Consider the following 18,434-nt stretch of genomic DNA (forward strand, 5'->3'; position numbering starts at 1 on the left):
TAGTGAAATCTAGGTTTCAACATGACAGCACCCATGTCTAGAGGGAGATCGGGAATAACCACAATGCTTATTTAACATGTATTTAGTGTTTATTGTCCCTTTAATTGCCTCTGCTGGTATAATTATCTTTGTGCATTTCATTACCTTTTATCCTACATGTATTTTTTTTTTTTAACTATTGAATCTTCTTCTTATATTATATATATGTATTACTCTCTCCTGGGAAAACATCCTCAAGACCTCTGACTTTTTCCTTTGATCTACCTACCTATATGTTGTTTTGAATCTATATATTGCATTCTCTTCCACATGTCACATTTTCTTCCCATGTAGGAAATTATCATGGATTTTCATACCTCAACAAATATGGTGCAAAACATTTAGGACTATAAGATTGTATCCCATTTTCTGTACATACATACATAGGGTGTAATAGAAACAGAATACCTGTATATTAAATCTAATTATCTTTATCTCCCAGTACCTGGCCCCATCCCTCTTGAATCTATTCAAGGAGGACCCTTTGAGGAGAAGATTTACCTGCAGTGGAAGCCGCCTAATGAGACCAACGGAGTCATATCAATGTATGAGGTACAAGATTGCCGATTTAACAGTTACCCACCCCCAATGAACACAACTAACCATTAACCACATATACAACAAATCCTGTCTTCTGTTTTCTCCACAAGCCCTTCTAAAAAGGTATTAATTGTGCAAGGAGCACTATCAACACAGCAAACCCTCGAAAATAGAACTAATCAATCTCTGTCGACTAATAATCTTTCTCATTAACCATATATCCCACAAAACACATGTCATACTCCCAACCACCCATTAGACTTAAAGAATAAAGGCTGTGACACACTGCAAGCGGAGCGGTGTGCAGCGTGTAGATGCAGCTGTGTGCGCTCAGTGTGTCCTGCCTTTTCATCTCTGAGCACTCTGCTGCGTCAGGTCGCGTAGCTGAGCGCTCAGAGATGAAATAATTGAACTTTAGAAGTGATGCGACGCAGTGCGAAACAGCTGCATCGCCTCGAGCCGCATCGCTTGCAGTGTGTCACAGCCTTAACCCACCCACAAATAACTCAAAATGACAAACCACAGCTGTTATCTCCCATCTTGGAGACAATTATAGACTACTGCATCTGAGAGAACATTTTTAGACTATTGCCTATTCTCACTGCTCTCCTTATCTTCAGATCTCTTACAAAGCTGTGGGTTCTTTGGATCCCAGTGCTGAGCTAACCAATCAGAAGGGCCGGATCTTCAAGCAGCGGAATGAGACACACCACTTATTTGTGGGATTGTATCCAGGATCAACCTACACCTTTACAATTAGAGCCAGCACCAGCAAAGGCTTCGGACCACCAGTCACTGCTCGCATTGCTACCAAGATATCAGGTACACACCTGTCTCTCCCTGGTTGGTGCAGCATGGTTGACTCTTTCACAAAGTTTCTTCTTGTCTCTATCAATATAGTTACAAACTATCTTTCTATCTCGCTCTTAGCATGCATCTTGTTTCTATGTCTATCCCTCACTTTTTAAAACGTCCTCTCCCCTTCCCATCTTCTTTCTTGTTTTTGTCCTTTTCCTATTTCTACTTAATCTCCAGCATTCTTTTCTCTCAACCCAATTATTTCCCTGGCCTCAAATAACTAAATATCCATACAAGTATTCATAGAAACGAATCTCTCATATATAACTATTCACTGAAGCATGGAGCAGCCCTTTAAATTGTTGTGATAAATCAGCATCCTAGGATTACTTAAAGGGACACTAAACCCAATTTTTTTTCTGTCATTATTCAGATAGAGCATGCAATTTTAAGCAACTTTCTAATTTACTCCTATTATGAATTTTTCTTCGTTCTCTTGCTATCTTTATTTAAAAAGCAGGAATGTGATGCATAGGAGCTAGCCCATTTTTGGTTGAGAACCTGGGTTATGCTTGCTTATTGGTGGGTAAATGTAAGCCTCCAATAAGCAAGCGCAATCCATGTTGCTGAACCTAAAATGGGCTGGCTGCTAAGATTTACATTCCTACTTTTAAAATAAAGATAGCAAGAGAATGAAGAAAAATTGATAATAGGAGTAAATTAGAAAGTTGCTTAAAATGTCATGCTCTATCTGAGTCATGAAAGAAAAAAAATTGGGTTCAGTGTCCCTTTAAGAGTTGGAGAGATATGCATTGTCTGAGAGTCCAATGAATCCTTATAGAATCTAGGCTAAAAAATGTTTTACTCCCAAAGACTGCTTCCCTATATTGCTCTAGACATGTGCATGCTCCTGAGTCTACCTACCTTAGGCTGAGAGAACAAAGTAAATTTGATAATAGAAGTAAATTGGAACTGTGTTTAAGATTACACAAGTCCCTCTATTAGGAATACATTTTAAAAACAATCATTTTATTTTTTATTATCTATTAGGTAAAATGAGGTTGAAGTGTAAGAACCCGATAAAGTGTCATTTATTGCAGCTCTTGGTTTATTGATACAGCCTTTGTACTTGTGAGTTTGTCACTAAATGTGAGGAAACAATTTAGGAAAATGAAAACTAAAATTGCACTTAAAAAATTCAAGTTTGATTTCTATTATCTTCAAATGGAATCTTTGTAGTGGTGCCAGTTAATGCCTTATAAAATGTTGCAGCACTTTGCAGCATAACTCCCAGCATTCTCTTCTCATCTAGTATTTGGAGATAGGGAGGCAGAGTCGGGGCAGTCCTGTTTCATGCAGAGTAGTGGGTGCAGCTCTGCAGTCTGAGTAGTTGTAAGAGGGGATTAGCTGTCCCTGTTTTCACTTTGGAGGGGACAGTAGGAAAGTGCTCACGAACTGGGATAATGACATAAAATGCTGTACATTTGAGAGCTGTGTTGCAGGAAAATGACTTTCATTTACATTATATAGGACACAGCTTGCAGCTAACAAGGGAGTTGCTCACAATCTATCAGCTATTTCCTCCAAAAATAGCTTTTTGGTTTATGAATTGGTCAGCGTGTTTTTTAAGTCATCACAATACAAAATTATTCTGTGTATTAAAAGCCTGCAGCCATGAAAGTGTTATCACTAAAAAAAAAGTTCTAAAAAAGGCCATTTATTAATTACTTGTTATCAGGATAAAAACCGGGAAGCCACACAGAACTGACATATACAATGGCCCTTTCACACCTCTTAAGCTTACAGTAAAGTTTTTTTGTTTAATTAACCCCTTTGTTCATTGTGTAAGGGAAATGCTCATGTGTGTGAGATTAACCTATTGCAATCCGATTCCATCCTCACCACTTGAATGCCAGTTGTATGTAGGGATGATGGGCATACTGGACACATTTGCTCAATGACTATTGGCCAGATTACAAGTTAGCTGCCTACTTTTTATTAGTCGTGAGCACTAAAAATGATCAAGGTGAAAAATCAGCGTGGCCGGGCTTACTTGCTCACCCCATAGACTTCTAGGAGTGCTAAAGAAAGCTCTTTCTTTTTATCTCTCATGTGCTAACCAGAAACTGCGCTAGATCAACTGCGCTAAAGCCCGAAGGTGCATCAGGAATATTTCACATTCCTATTATTTTGAAATATATATTTCTATATATAACTGTATTTTTTAATTAATATATATATATATATATATATATATATATAAAATGAAACAAATAGCGTCAGCACTTATTGATAAAAAATATCCATTCTTTATTGAGGTAATAAACAAAGTTAAAAACAGCGACGTTTCGAGTCAACACAGACCCTTAGTCATGCTATGGATTATGGGAAATCACCTTCTTATATAGCACCTGTGTATTGATTAGCTTGATTTGTCTGAACACATTCTAGTTTCCATTTTGGATTTTTGACCCCTAACGGGTCAGAATGTTCAGCAGTAATCTTTGTACTTAAATCACAGCTTTTTTATATATAATCAATATTTCTATCTAGTGATTCTAACCCAAGACTATATTTCAACAAATATTATTAAAAATATTTCATACAAAATTACAAAATTGCAAAGTTATTATAAAAACAAGTGAAGATCATAGTCTTTGTTTAGACCATTCGGACTAAGTGTTTTTAGATGCTGTACCCACCATACCTCCCTTTTTTCAGCAGTAACTCTCTGTTACCCCCTCTTCTTTGTTTTGGTATGTGGTCAATTATTTGGAATCTTAACTGGCTAACTGTGAGTCCAGCATTTATAAAATGGGATGATACAGGGAGTGTCATATCTTTACATCTGATAGAGGACTTGTGGGTACTAATCCTGTCTTTGATGGGGTTAATGGTCTCTCCCACATAGCCCCGCCCACATGGACATTTAAGGATATATACCACATAGTCTGTGTTACACGTGTACAGGCCTTTAATTTCACGTTTTTTATTATCATTTATCTGTGCTATGTATTTTCCCTTGATCATGGAGTTACACTCAAAGACAGGATTAGTGCCCACAAGTCCTCTATCAGATGTAAAGATATGACACTCCCTGTATCATCCCATTTTATAATGCTGGACACACAGTTAGCCAGTTAAGATTCCAAATAATTGACCACATACCAAAACAAAGAAGAGGGGGTAACAGAGAGTTACTGCTGAAAAAAGGGAGGTATGGTGGATACAGCATCTAAAAACACTTAGTCCTAATGGTCTAAACAAAGACTATGATCTTCACTTGTTTTTATAATAACTTTGTAATTTTGTAATTTTGTAGGAAATGTTTCTAATAATATTTGTTGAAATATAGTCTTGGGTTAAAATCACTAGATAGAAATATTGATAATATATAAAAAAGCTGTGATTTAAGTACAAAGATTACTGCTGAACATTCTGACCCGTTAGGGGTCAAAAATCCAAAATGGAAACTAGAATGTGTTCAGACAAATCAAGCTAATCAATACACAGGTGCTATATAAGAAGGTGATTTCCCATAATCCATAGCATGACTAAGGGTCTGTGTTGACTCGAAACGTCGCTGTTTTTAACTTTGTTTGTTACCTCAATAAAGAATGGATATTTTTTATCAATAAGTGCTGACGCTATTTGTTTCATTATATTTATATATGTGGGCTGGCAGACCCCACTTATCGTACGTGCACTACTCTAACAATGAAAAGTATGCTGAAATATGCTGAAAAAAATGCTGAAATAATAGCATAAAGAAAGGTGCTGGACTTACCTATAGAAGTTGTATATATATATATATATATATATATATATATATATATATATATATATATATACTTATATATCTATAAATATATATATATATATAAATATATAGATATATATATATATATATATATATACATATATATATACAGATAGATAGATAGATAGATAGATAGATAGATAGATAGATAGACAGACAGACATAAATTGTATACACAGATATATATGTATGTATGTGTGCACATACATACTTTCACATATCAAAACCTAAATACACATGCACACACACACACATACAAATAGAAATATATTTATTAAAATAATTTGAACACTGTAAATCCAGAGAATGCATACTGTGGATTTTGAAGATTGCACCCTGGTCTTATGGAATTACTGTTTAGTGAGAGTGTGCTTATATATACGAGTATCATACTTTTTTAAAAATATTTTAAGTGTTTTTTTTTTAACCCTTACACATTGAGGCCTATTTACTAAAGGTCTTGCGGACCTAATCCGACAGTACGGATCAGGTCCGCAAGACCTAGCTGAATGCGGAGAGCAATACGCTCTCCGTATTCAGCATTGCACCAGCAGCTCACAAGAGCTGCTGGTGCAACGCCGCTCCCTGCAGACTCGCGGCCAATTGGCCGCCAGCAGGGAGGTGTCAATCAACCCGATTGTACTCGTACTAGATCGGGTTGAATTCCGACGATTCCTGTCCGCCTGCCCAGAGCAGGCAGACAGAGTTATGGAGCAGCGATCTTTGTGACCGCTGCTTCATAACTGCTGTTTCTGGTGAGTCTGAAGACTCACCAGAAACACGGGCCCACAAGCTCCTTACGGAGCTTGATAAATGGGCCCCTTTATGTCAGGTCTTAAGTCGTACTTATTCTTTAAAGTCAACCCGGCGTCCTCCAATTGTTGCGTGCCCCACAAGCTGGACGCCAATGGGGGCAATTGGAGGAAGCCAGATTCGTCATTGATCTGCAAAATACAGAAGGAGTTGAAGGCGGAGGATCGGCAGTCTGTTTACCATAACAAAATGGTATTTTTTTTAAAAAAAAGTGTGTTTGGAAAGTTTAATGAATTGAAGTGCACCTGTTTTTAAAAGTATTTTTAGATACTGTGCACTAATTCCTTAAACTTTGCAATAAATTTAGGCTCTATTTGGGCTTGCACTCAAGAGTAACCCATAACTTGTAATAGCAGCGCTATATAGCGCAGTCGCAATATCCTTTGACAGTAATGAGTGCGCTAGAATGATGTCGGCCTCACTAAACCTTCTCTGGTAAATCTGATGACTTATAATATCAAGTTGAGCGCTAATGTTAGTGCAGTGCAGCCTTACTGCTTATTGTGTCCTGCATTATCATTAGCACGCCACTTGTAATCTGGCCCGTGTGTTTTACAGTTAATTAATGTAGGCACAAGCACTGCAAAATCTGAACGGTGTGCTATTGTGGTAGCGTCAACATGAAAAGTGGTCTTTTTGGCCAGACAAAGAACCAAAAAGGCCTCAGCCAATAGATTGAGATTGACCCCAAGGATTTCAAGGTGTATCCCCTTCTCTTACTGTATTCAATGAGGAATGCTTCTGAGACTTCTGTAAGCTCCAAATGTTCAGGCTGGGCAAGTTTTGTTGCATTTAAGCCAGTATCTGGTATCTCTTCAAATTATATTCATTAATTTCATATTATAGTTCACTAAGAGTTTTTGACTTACTGGGGAATTTCTGGAGATCCCATTGAATCTGAGCTTTTATCATTCTCTTCTTTGTTTTATTGATCTTCCCATTTCATCCATCCTTTTATCTCTTCTTCTCTAAATTTTAGTCACAATCTCCTTGAATTCTCACTCTCTTATAGCTCCATCTTTGACGGACTCTGAAGCTGAACTGCCACTAAATGAAACAGAAACTACCATTACTGTTTGGTTGAAACCGGCACAATCTCGGGGAGCTCCTGTCAGGTAAACTACCCTCTGTCTTGGTCTTAACAGATATATATAATCTTGAGTCTCCACAGTACCACCTTCATAAAAAATAATCTCTTTTACAAACTGTTTCATTTAATTATTTAAATCCACCTAAATTATACAACAGCACCACTATTTTTTATATAGTAGATGCATTAAACACACCCCCATAAGACAACAGTACCACTCATATTACTAGGAATCAAAGGCATCCAGGGCAACTTATCTTTACTAAGAATATAGAGTAGGTAACTACCCTGATCCCATATCTTCATTATAGTCCATGATATGTAACAGGTTCCAAACTATTGCCCATAAGACATCAGTGCCACTTATTATTATAGGGAAGGTAAGTACCCTTCTTACACTCTAGTACACATCATATGTATCACATACCAAATACATCTTTGCTAACAAGGTTTTCAACCCATGTGCCTGGCAAATAAAGTTTACCACCCAATGCTAGTTTCCAGCTTAATGCAATTTTTATATTACATATCAAATATTTCCATGTTTAATTTTCTCATTACTCCCTGTTTCTTTATCCTAATATTTCTCTTTGTTTCTCCATCTCAGATTATTTGTTTAAATTCTTCATTTTTCTTTACAGTGTATACCAGCTAGTGGTGAAGGAGGAGCGGGCTCTGAGGTTGGGCCGGGCAGCAGATGGCAGTGGATGTTTCCCAGTACCAGTAAGCTACCGTAATGCTACTGCTCTGGAGTTCCCTCATTACTTTGCTGCTGAGCTGAAACCTGCACAGCTTCTAGCAACACAACCGTTCACTGTAGGAGATAACAAAACATACAATGGCTTCTGGAACCCTCCTCTTTCACCTGTAAAGAGTTACAGCATCTATTTTCAAGCTATGAGCACAGCAAATGGGGTGCGCTACTCAGTTTTTATATTAATAAAAGCATTTGTACACATATTGTAATAAAATTACTTGTATTTGTAGCTTTGGATTACATTTTGAAGTCAGTAGAATGGTATAATTTATATGAGCCAAATAAGTTAGAACTACTTCTGACAGCTACAACTATACTATTACATACTTACCGTTGTGATTTATGTGAAGAAAAGGCTGGATTTTGTGTGCGTGTGCATGTGTTTGCGTGTGTGCGATTGTGTGTGTGCATGTGTGAGTGCATGTGCGCGTGTGTCTGTGTGAGTGCATGTGTGGGTGCCTGTGTGCGCGTGTGTCTGTGTGAGTGCATATGTGAGTGCCTGTGTGCGTGTGTTTGCTTGTGGGAAAATAAACCACAAAAATACATTTTTTAAACGTATTGAAGTGTTTAAATGGTGGTTCCTGCAATTAGGAAGCATACTTCTTCAAATACTTGTCACCATCATGCTGTTGGAGTTGTCCCTAATAGCCAATGAACATATAAACTGCAGTATCAGTGTAGTACTGATTTTCTTAACCAATTTTGTGCAAAACAAATAAATAACAAAAGTGTATTGTTTATTCTGCATAAGCAGAGAAAATATTTGTCTTTCATATACCGTTACAAAGCAACCTAGTTTAGTTACAAGGAAAAAGCTATCAATACAAATTGAGAAGAATCATTTATCACAGTTCACCATTGATACATATCCACTGATAAATGAGAATGTTCATGGGAGCCCACACAATTTTAACTGCTTATCCCATTTATATAGGCTATATACATATGGGAAAAAAGGTAATGGGCTAGATTACAAGTGGCGCTAGGATTTTCATTTTTGCGCTTGTTAGTATTACAAGTTCCCAAAAAACGTGTTTTGCTCTAGCGTTATAAGAAACAGAGAAATTGAGCCAATCCAAAGTGTAAAACTTAGCGTTTATTCTTCCCATCAGGGTTTTTTAAAAGTTCAAATTTCACTCCACCATAATTGCTCTAGCGTTAACCCGAATAGCTTGAAAAACCTAATTCAAGTTTTCGCGTGCGCGTACTTGTATTCCCCCATAGAGATCAATGGAGAAAAAAAAAAGAAAAAAATCTAACACCCAAGATTGCACAAACGCCATCGCCTTTTCTCTTTCACCATAGAAGTCAATAGAGAAAAAAAAATTGTTAAAAAAAAAACACTCATTGAGTAAACAGCATATATAAATACATTAATATACTGTATATGCACACATATATAAACATATCTATACACATACAAATACATATTTAGCAATGTATGTGTCTTAATGTTAAAGCCATTTGCCTGCCTTTATTTTCCCTAACACCCGAGATCTTATACCTTTGTGCCCTTTGAGCAATTTTGCTCCACTTTTAATATCAGCGAAATTAAAATGTCTCGCAAAAACACGATTACACTAGCTCAAAACTTACTTGTAATCTAGCCCATTTTGTTTACAAATTAAATAGATTATTTTTTATTTACACTTTTTTATTCTTTTAATAGAGTAAATAAATGAATTCACAAATGTGGCATATATTTTTCTGATTATATTGGCATTACCAAAATAATATTTGAGAAATTAAGCAAGACTGGGGTGTGAGCGGGAGGGGGGGTGGGAGAATGTGGGACTGTTACACTACAGAAAAGAAAAAAAAGTTGAGAGCGGCAGGGAAGGGGAAGGAGGGGATCCAAGTGGATGGGGATTTTGGCCGTGAGAATCAACATTTGAACTACAATAATTATTGCCCTTTTTCTGTAAATCAATGTCTAAAAGTAGATTAGTTTACTCCTCCTCCACTCACTTTTTTATTAACTTTTTACAGACAGCCAATACGGCCGTATCACCCCCCAATACACAGTACAAAAAACACATATCTCTCTATCCCTCCATCTCTCCCTCTCTCTCTCCATCTTCATAATATACATACAAAAAATTAAAACGCAATGGGCCAGAATACAAGTGAAGCATTATTTAATACTACCGTTAATTGCACTAGAAGTAAGCTTTTTGCACTCAAGACCATGTAAAAAGATGAATGAGCGCTATAACCTATTACCCCATAGAAGTCAAGGGAGCAAAAAAAAGCAGAATAAATCCTAACACCCTACTCGTGCACAAACATGATCGCATATTCTCAATTGCGCTAACCTGACATGAAAATATGAACATTTCAATGTTCTTCACATAGCAGAATATGTTGTTTTTAATCATATATACATTTTTCTACATATATCTGATGGTATTTGGGTAAAATATATCTATCTATCTATATATCTATCTATCTATCTATATGTATATATACATGATTATATAGGTATATATATATACTGTGTATATATATATATATATATATATATATATATATATATATATATGAATATCTAATTATAAATACTTAGAACATATTTGCAGAACATTCGGATGTGAAACAGCAAACCTGAGCTCTGAGGTTGAGCTTACCCGAGACCCGATAACATTAATAGCGCTCAAGCAATCACGTTTACTTTCAACTTGTAATACAAGCAAAAAAACACAATAAACCCTTTTTCATTTGCGCGCAACAATTAGCGAGCCACTCGTAATCTAGCCCAATATTTGTTTTTGTTTTATTTCTACTACGTAGTCAATGTTTTATTTCATATCATTATTATTTTTCTATTGTTGGTACAGTAACAGATAGGCCTTAAGGACTTTGCACATTGCAATCAGAGTATACAAGGTGTGCAGGCTGCTTCTATAAATACATAGCTCTGATTATATTATTTATTACATACGGAGTAGCACTGCATGCGAAATAAGTTTTTATTTTCTCACTGTTATTGTGACAGATGTTCATGTGATGTTTTGGTACAGATGTTGTTTTCTTGAGCTGTTCCTTGGCTTGCAGTCTTTCTGACTGAATGATTCAGACAGTGTTTGTTGTGGTCGTCGCTGTATGAGATGGTACCTGATATCTTGGCTATGGATGAGGACTTGCATAGTTTGAGCAGATTGGAAGCTGGGTCTGTGTAGATAACCGTTGCCTGTTTGTGAATTTTCTGTGAACAGATTTGTGCAGTTTGCCGTGAAATATTACTATAGTTGTGCTTAGGAAATTCAAGAGTAAATCCGTTTACGTTTGATAAACGGTTGGAAAGCATTAAAAGGTTATTATATTTGTAAATGGACACAATTGTCTTCTTTATAAAAGCTCAAATGAAGAGCTATTGCTAAAAAAAATTAAATTAAAAAATTACAAGTAGCTTAATAATGTCTGGTGTTGATTGGCAAGACACAAAGAATAGACTTGGTTCATTCCTGAGCTTTGTGAATACAATGTGAAGCAAAGGCTTCCAAGTGAGCGGAACTCATAATAGAAAAATCAGAAAGTATAATAAAAAATTGAGTTAATTTATTTTTTGTTTTAAAATTGCACAAAACCGTTAAAGTGTCAGGGATTTGCAGAGCATAAAAGTACAGTGAAGACAAAATTAAACATTTGTGATTTAGATAGAACATGGAATTTAAACAACTCGTCTTCTGTCATCTGATTTGCTTTGTTCTTTTAGTATCCTTTGTTGAATACTAAACCTGTGTACACTGATAGGAGTTTAGGATTGTGCATATGTCTTTAGCAGGCAGCTATTGCTATAAGCATTGTTGCAAACACTGCCAGATGGGTAAAGACACGTGCAAACCCTTGAGCTCACCTAGGATTACGCTTTAACAAAGGATGCCAAGAACTAAGCAAACAAAAGTTGTTAAAAATGTCATGTGCTATCCAATCCATTTTTAAGTTAAATTTTGACTTTAATTTAATTGAATTTTTACCTGCCATTAAGTCATATGTACATACTGTGGGCCAGATTACAAGTGAAGCACTGACAGTTACGCTTGAGCAATAAGGGGTATATTGCGAGTGTTTGTGCATGTCGGGTTTTTTGCTCGTAATACAAGTGGAAAGTAAATACGATCGCTTGAGAGCAATTCAAGTTAATGCAAGTCGGGTTAGCGCGTCCTCAGACCTCGGGTTAACTGTTTTGCAAAACAAAAAAGTGTCATAAAACACATATAAAATATATTACAAAGTACAGTTAAAAAGGCTGCATAGGGCTTTAACATAGACATTCATACATATACATGTCTAAAGATGGATATGTATCTATATATATATATATATATATTTATATACTGCATATATATATGTGTGTGTACATATGTATTTATATGTGTAAATATGTATTTACAAAAATACATATGTACATATTTATAGACATATACTGTATAAATTCACAACCAAACACACACAGACACAAGCACACACACATTTTAATGTGGCAGTTTATTGGAACTTTAGAGTGAAATTAAAAAAATATATACTTTGGGGCTCATTTATCAAAGGGCTTGCGGACCTGATCCGGCACTGCGGATCAGGTCCGCAAGACCTCGCTAAATGCGGAGAGCAATACGCTCTCCGAATTTAACATTGCACCAGCAGCTCACAAGAGCTGCTGGTGCAACGCCGCCCCATGCTGACTCGCGGCCAATCGGCCGCCAGCAGGGAGGTGTCAATCAACCCGATAGTATTCTATCGGGTTGATTTCCGGCGATTCCTGTCCGCCTGCTCAGAGCAGGCGGACAGGGTTATGAAGCAGCGGTCTTTAGACCGCTGCTTCATAAGTTGTGTTTCTGGCAAGTCTGAAGACTCGCCAGAAACACGGCCCTTCAAGCTCTGTACGGAGCTTGATAAATGGGCCTGCTAGTCTTAAGTGTATATTTACTTCCATGGGGCATATTGAAAGTCATAAAAATTGTATCAAGTTCACTAACATTAAAGAAATGCTACATAACTAGTTAGTCTAAACACAAATAAGTCTGATGAATAGACAAACTCGTTTTAGACTCATCAAAAACATTAAAGCAGAATGACTTATATCTGGAAATGGTACATAAATTAGCTATCTGTTCTACCCCTGAATCATTTAATCCAATCAAAACATTTGTACATGCGTTAGCAAAACGTGATACACACACTGCTAAAGCAAGATTGACAGATACACACAGCAAAGGCTTACTCATACACATTTAATCATATAGACTAGCGTAGAAACATAAAAACGATGCATAAAGAGATGACTGTTTCAGATACACACTGATATAAAAAGCACACCAAATAGGATAGTCCCATTCATACAACAGAGCAGATTGGATCAAACACACAGATGGATACATCTAGATCTGACGCATAACCTGAAAAAGGCTGATATATAGCATATAGGTGTCAGATATCCAAAGGGCAGTTATAGCATACTATGGGCTAGATTAAAAGTGCGGTGCAAAGGATTTTGCTCTAGCGCAATTGCGATTTTGCAATCCATTTTTTTTTATGATATTACAATTCAGGAGAAATTGCGATTACACTAGCACAATCGCTTTTTCCACTTCAATCCTTAACGCTATCTAAAAGCTCTGATAAACTGTTTTACAAAAATAAAAAGTTGCACAAAAGCACAACAAAAATACATTATAAAGTACACCTACACCCATAGAGGCATATTTATCAAGCTCCGCAATACAATCGGGTTGATTAACAACCCCTGCTAGCAGCCGATTGGGGGCGGCATTGCACCAGCACACTTTTTTGGCCGTAACGCAAATTAACTTACGCAATTTGCGTAAAGTCTTTTTTAAATGGGACTTCCATAGCGCTGATATTACAAGCTTTTTTTGGGAGGCCAAAAAGTGAGCGGTACAGCCTATACCGCAAGATTCGTAACGAAATCTAAAGTCAGTAGTTATGAGTTTTACGCTACAAAGCTGTAGCATAAAACTCATAACTAAAGTGTTAAAAAGTACACTAACACCCATAAACTACCTATTAACCCCAAAACCGAGGCCCTCCCGCATCACAAACACTAAAAGAAAATTATTAACCCCTAATCTGCCGCTCCCGACATAGCCGCCACTATAATAAACATATTAACCCCTAAACAGCCGCACTCCCGCATCGCAAACACTAGTTAAATATTATTAACCCCTAATCTGCCGCCCCTAACATTGCCGCCACCTACCTACATTTATTAACCCCTAATCTACCGCTCCAGACATCGCCGCCACTAGAATAAACATATTAACCCCTAAACCGCCACACTCCCGCATCGCAAGCACTAGTTAAATATTATTAACCCCTAATCTGCTGTCCCTATGCTGATGGGCGGTGCAAAAAGCTGAAGTTAGAATATCGTGACCATGTTAACATATTCCCAATAGAAATCAATGGAGCAAGAAAATTAGAAAAAAATAACACCCTACTCGTGCGCAAACCCTGATCCCATTATCTCAAGTGCACTAACCAGACATGAAAATATGAATATTTCACATTTCATTGTTCTTTACATAAAAGAATATGTTCTATTTATTCACAAATACATATTTCTATATATAAATAAAAATATACATATATATCTATACCTATACATATATAAAAATAAACATATATAGCTATACCTATAAATATATACAAATATACATATATATCTATAAATATATATATATATATATATATATATATAGAGAGAGAGAGAGAGAGAGAGAGAGAGAGAGAGAGAGAGATGATTATATATAGGTATAGATATATATACAGATATAGGTATAGATATACAGATATAGATATAAGAATATATATTTAAAAATACATAGAACATATTCTGCTATGTGCAGAACATTAGAATGTGAAATGTTTACAGTAAATACACAGTATAAAACTTTAATAAAAGTTAATATTGCATAAATATGTATTTACATATTTTCATATACTGCAAAGTGCACCAATGCACGCACACACACACACACACACATATATATATATATATATATATATATATATATATATATATATATATATGTATACATATGTATTTATGTGTTTATTTGTGTATATATGTCTGTTAATATATGTATATATATATATATATATATACATACATATAAATACATATGTACGCTCACACACACACACACATATATATATATATATATATATATATATATATATATATATACATATACATATTTGGACATTTAGACATGTATAGGTATATCCATGTAACATGCTCAATAAAGAAAGGGAATGGAGTTGGTAACCATAATGCTGAGTAGCAAGTTTATTCAAACTTGAACTGTATCATCACAATCAGTGTGAAATAGCCCTTTGCCTGCCTTTTTTTTCTAACACCTGAGACCTCACATCTTTAAACCCTTATAACTTTATTGTGCAATTTGTTTAAATAATGTTATCAGATAGTGTTATTATGAGTGTAACTGTACTTTGTAATGCATTTTTGAAGTGTTTTATGACACTTTTTGTCTCTTGTAAAAGTTAACCGGTGCTCTGAGGTCACGGTAATCATTCTAGCGTAAATTGCCCTCACATGTATGAATGTACTGTATGTGCATACATATTTATACCTATAAACACATAAATACACATATATTTATATATATATTAGATCCCTTTTTATTCAAACACTTTGCCATATACCACAAAACCATTTTAACCCCCTTGAAACCATTTTATTAATCATAAAATAATGAAACAAAATATTAAAAAGTGTTAATATGAGTTTAATACTTTAATATGTTTTTGATGTGTTTTGTGCAAAGTTTTTTTAACCCTTACACTTTACTTCGGTTCTTAAGTTGTGCTAAATATTATAGCGCAGTTTCTGCTTTCGCTCACGCACAACCAATTACTTTCAGCTTGCAATATGAGCTCAAGTTGGCGTATTTGCAATGTTTATTGAAAGTATAGGTAGCACTAGAGCGATGTTGGCCGCGCTAACCCTTTTCTGGTAAACACGTAAGATCAAGTCGAGTGCTAATGTTCGCATGGTTCAGCGATATTTATAGTGTGCCATTTGTAATCTGGTCTGCTCAGTATAAATGTTGTGAGCTCTGGTAAAATTAACATGGACTAACTGTCTCCATTGAATACAAAATGTATTAAGCATCTACAAGAGATAGAGAAATTAAGTTGATGTTTGTCATAGTGCTGTGTTTTCATCCTAGGAGACAAAGATCAGCTGTGTCCGCCTAGCCTCAAAAGGTAAATACCTTTAATATAAATTTAATGATACTCTAAATAGACCATTTCATTTAGTTTGTCTGTTTGCTGAGCTATTTATATATAACATTTTCTGTATTTAAGTTATGCTGTATAACTGTGTACAATATATGCAAAGCATGGAATATTAATGTACTGTGTACTGGAGTGATCCATATACCTAATAATTTTATTCACAGGTGCTCCACATTCCAAGCTTGCTAAATCAGTACAGATAATTTTTCATTAATATATATACAGCATATGCAGATTATTTTAATTTAGTGTGCTTAATATATAACATGTTCTAGCAGCCTGAACTGTATGTCAAGTATAAGCTGAGTATTTTATATAGAAGTGCACACATGCCGCATATTATATCTATGCTATAAAATAAAAAACATAATTAGATGTGCAATTTGCATATAGAAATGTGTTACTGTTTAGGGAATTAGATATTGGAATGTCACATGCACAGAACTTTGGTGAGGTTTGCTGATATTCTGTATCTTTTACCCTATACACTCTCTGCCTCTGTCCACAAACACACATTCTCCTGCTCACCTTCACCCAGCAAGACTTGGCACACTAAACAATGGCTTCTGCAATCCGCTGCCCTTCTCACTCTCTTTTCCTCTCCTGCATGCTTACGCGGGGATCCTTCCCTTTTTGCTCCTTAGCAGTAACGGCCGGCTTTCTTTCCATCACTCGCAACCCCCCAAGCCAGCCTTTCACAGGTGATTATAAATCCTGTTCCAAACCCTCTTCCCCAGTCTTATTATTGGGCATCCCAAAAACAAAAGTTAATTTTGCAACTGTTCTTCCGTGAATTTGTTATTTGTTGGGTTGTGGTTATTTAACCCCTGTTTGAGAAGTGTTATCAGGACCTTTTATGTATAAAATATGGGAAATGTTTCTTTCACCATCTTCACTTTTCTCTTAAAGGGGCCTCTACACAGAATACCAACACTGTGGAGCCAGAGAAGCCCACGGACAGTACAGTACAAACGGCTGGAGTGATCGCAGGAATGCTGATGTTTATCATCATTCTTCTTGGGGCCATGATGACTATAAAGAGAAGGTTAGAGAGATCATGTTTGATTAACGCTGACACATGTTAATGTAATTAAATCACTGTATCTAAAGGGAATATAAAGTAAGAAGGCGCCACGCTACGTGATTGCATAAACAATCCATTCTTCCTTTTCTCTCTAAACTTCTTCCAGTCTTTTCCATGATTCCCTTCCTATATATTTTTCTCACACTTTCTCATTTTTGTCACTCTAAAGCTCTCTGCTCTGGTGAGTTTATCTAAGAGGTTTTGTACATACTGTGAGTTTGATCAAACAATTTTATAAAGGACAGTTTGCCCCTGAAAGCTATACAGGGAAGAAAAGTTACATATATTACAATATAATGTTAAAAAAAAAGATTTTGCGTTATCTGTCTCCATGAAGTCTTTGCTCATAAGGCCTTTAGTATTAAACATTCTAACATCCTCCATAACATGTATCCCTTCGCCAACTCGCACATCTGATTCCCTGGCTTGATTAACCTGGATAGTGCTTGTTAATTGGTGGCTACATTTAGCCACCAGTAAGTAAGCGTAACCCAGGTTCTAAACAAAAAAATGGACCGGCTCCTAAGCTTTACATTCCTGCTTTTTTTTAAAATAAAGATAGCAAGAGAACAAACAAAATTGATAATAGGAGTAAATTATAAAGTTAAAATTACATGCTCTATCTGAATCATCAATCAAATTGGGTTTAGTATCCCTTTTAGAAAATAAATCTAGCTTTTGGAACTTATTTATGGAACCTGTGCGCTTAAAACAATTACAGTACCAGTGTTACTGCTCATCTTGCTATTGCTTTTGCTCATGTGCTTCCAGCTCTCTTTAAAGTCATTAAAGCCAATTTGTTCTTACTGGGCACCACCATCTTTGAGCACAGTGCTACACTTATTCTTTCATGCTGACAATATACATTTTTTTCAGGTTTTTTTACACAGTTTAGAAGTTACATAATAAATATAAAACAACCCTCAAGGATAATATAAAACAAAGCAGCCACTACAAAAATATGCAGATCCTACTTTATTTTCTGCACACTAAACTGAAGTGGACCAGTGGACCATACAGCTTGCCAAAAAGACAACAATGTCAGTGATCTGTAAATAAGTCCCACTTCTGTCACAAGGTGTGAGAATACCTATTTTACAAGATGGCGGCACCCAGTGAAAAGATGCAGAGCTGACACCTGTAAGGAGTGGAAAGAAGAAAATGGCTACAGGAGTAAAAACGATAGCTTGGTGAATAGTAACCCTGTTAT

The 18,434-nt window shown here is 35.9% G+C and overlaps 1 protein-coding gene across 1 annotated transcript in view; it reads left to right on the top strand.

The window, feature by feature from the left end:
• The window catches only part of PTPRT (protein tyrosine phosphatase receptor type T), a 415,529-nt gene that overhangs the window by 193,347 nt on the left and 203,748 nt on the right, over nt 1–18,434 (top strand). The window contains 7 exon segments of the mRNA XM_053716292.1: nt 482–591; nt 1,200–1,401; nt 7,023–7,125; nt 7,742–8,015; nt 16,071–16,107; nt 16,785–16,841; nt 17,050–17,185. Of these exon segments, the coding sequence (XP_053572267.1) occupies nt 482–591; nt 1,200–1,401; nt 7,023–7,125; nt 7,742–8,015; nt 16,071–16,107; nt 16,785–16,841; nt 17,050–17,185 (919 nt within the window).

The sequence above is a fragment of the Bombina bombina genome, chromosome 1 (genome assembly GCF_027579735.1).
Source record: "Bombina bombina isolate aBomBom1 chromosome 1, aBomBom1.pri, whole genome shotgun sequence".
NCBI lineage: Eukaryota > Metazoa > Chordata > Amphibia > Anura > Bombinatoridae > Bombina > Bombina bombina.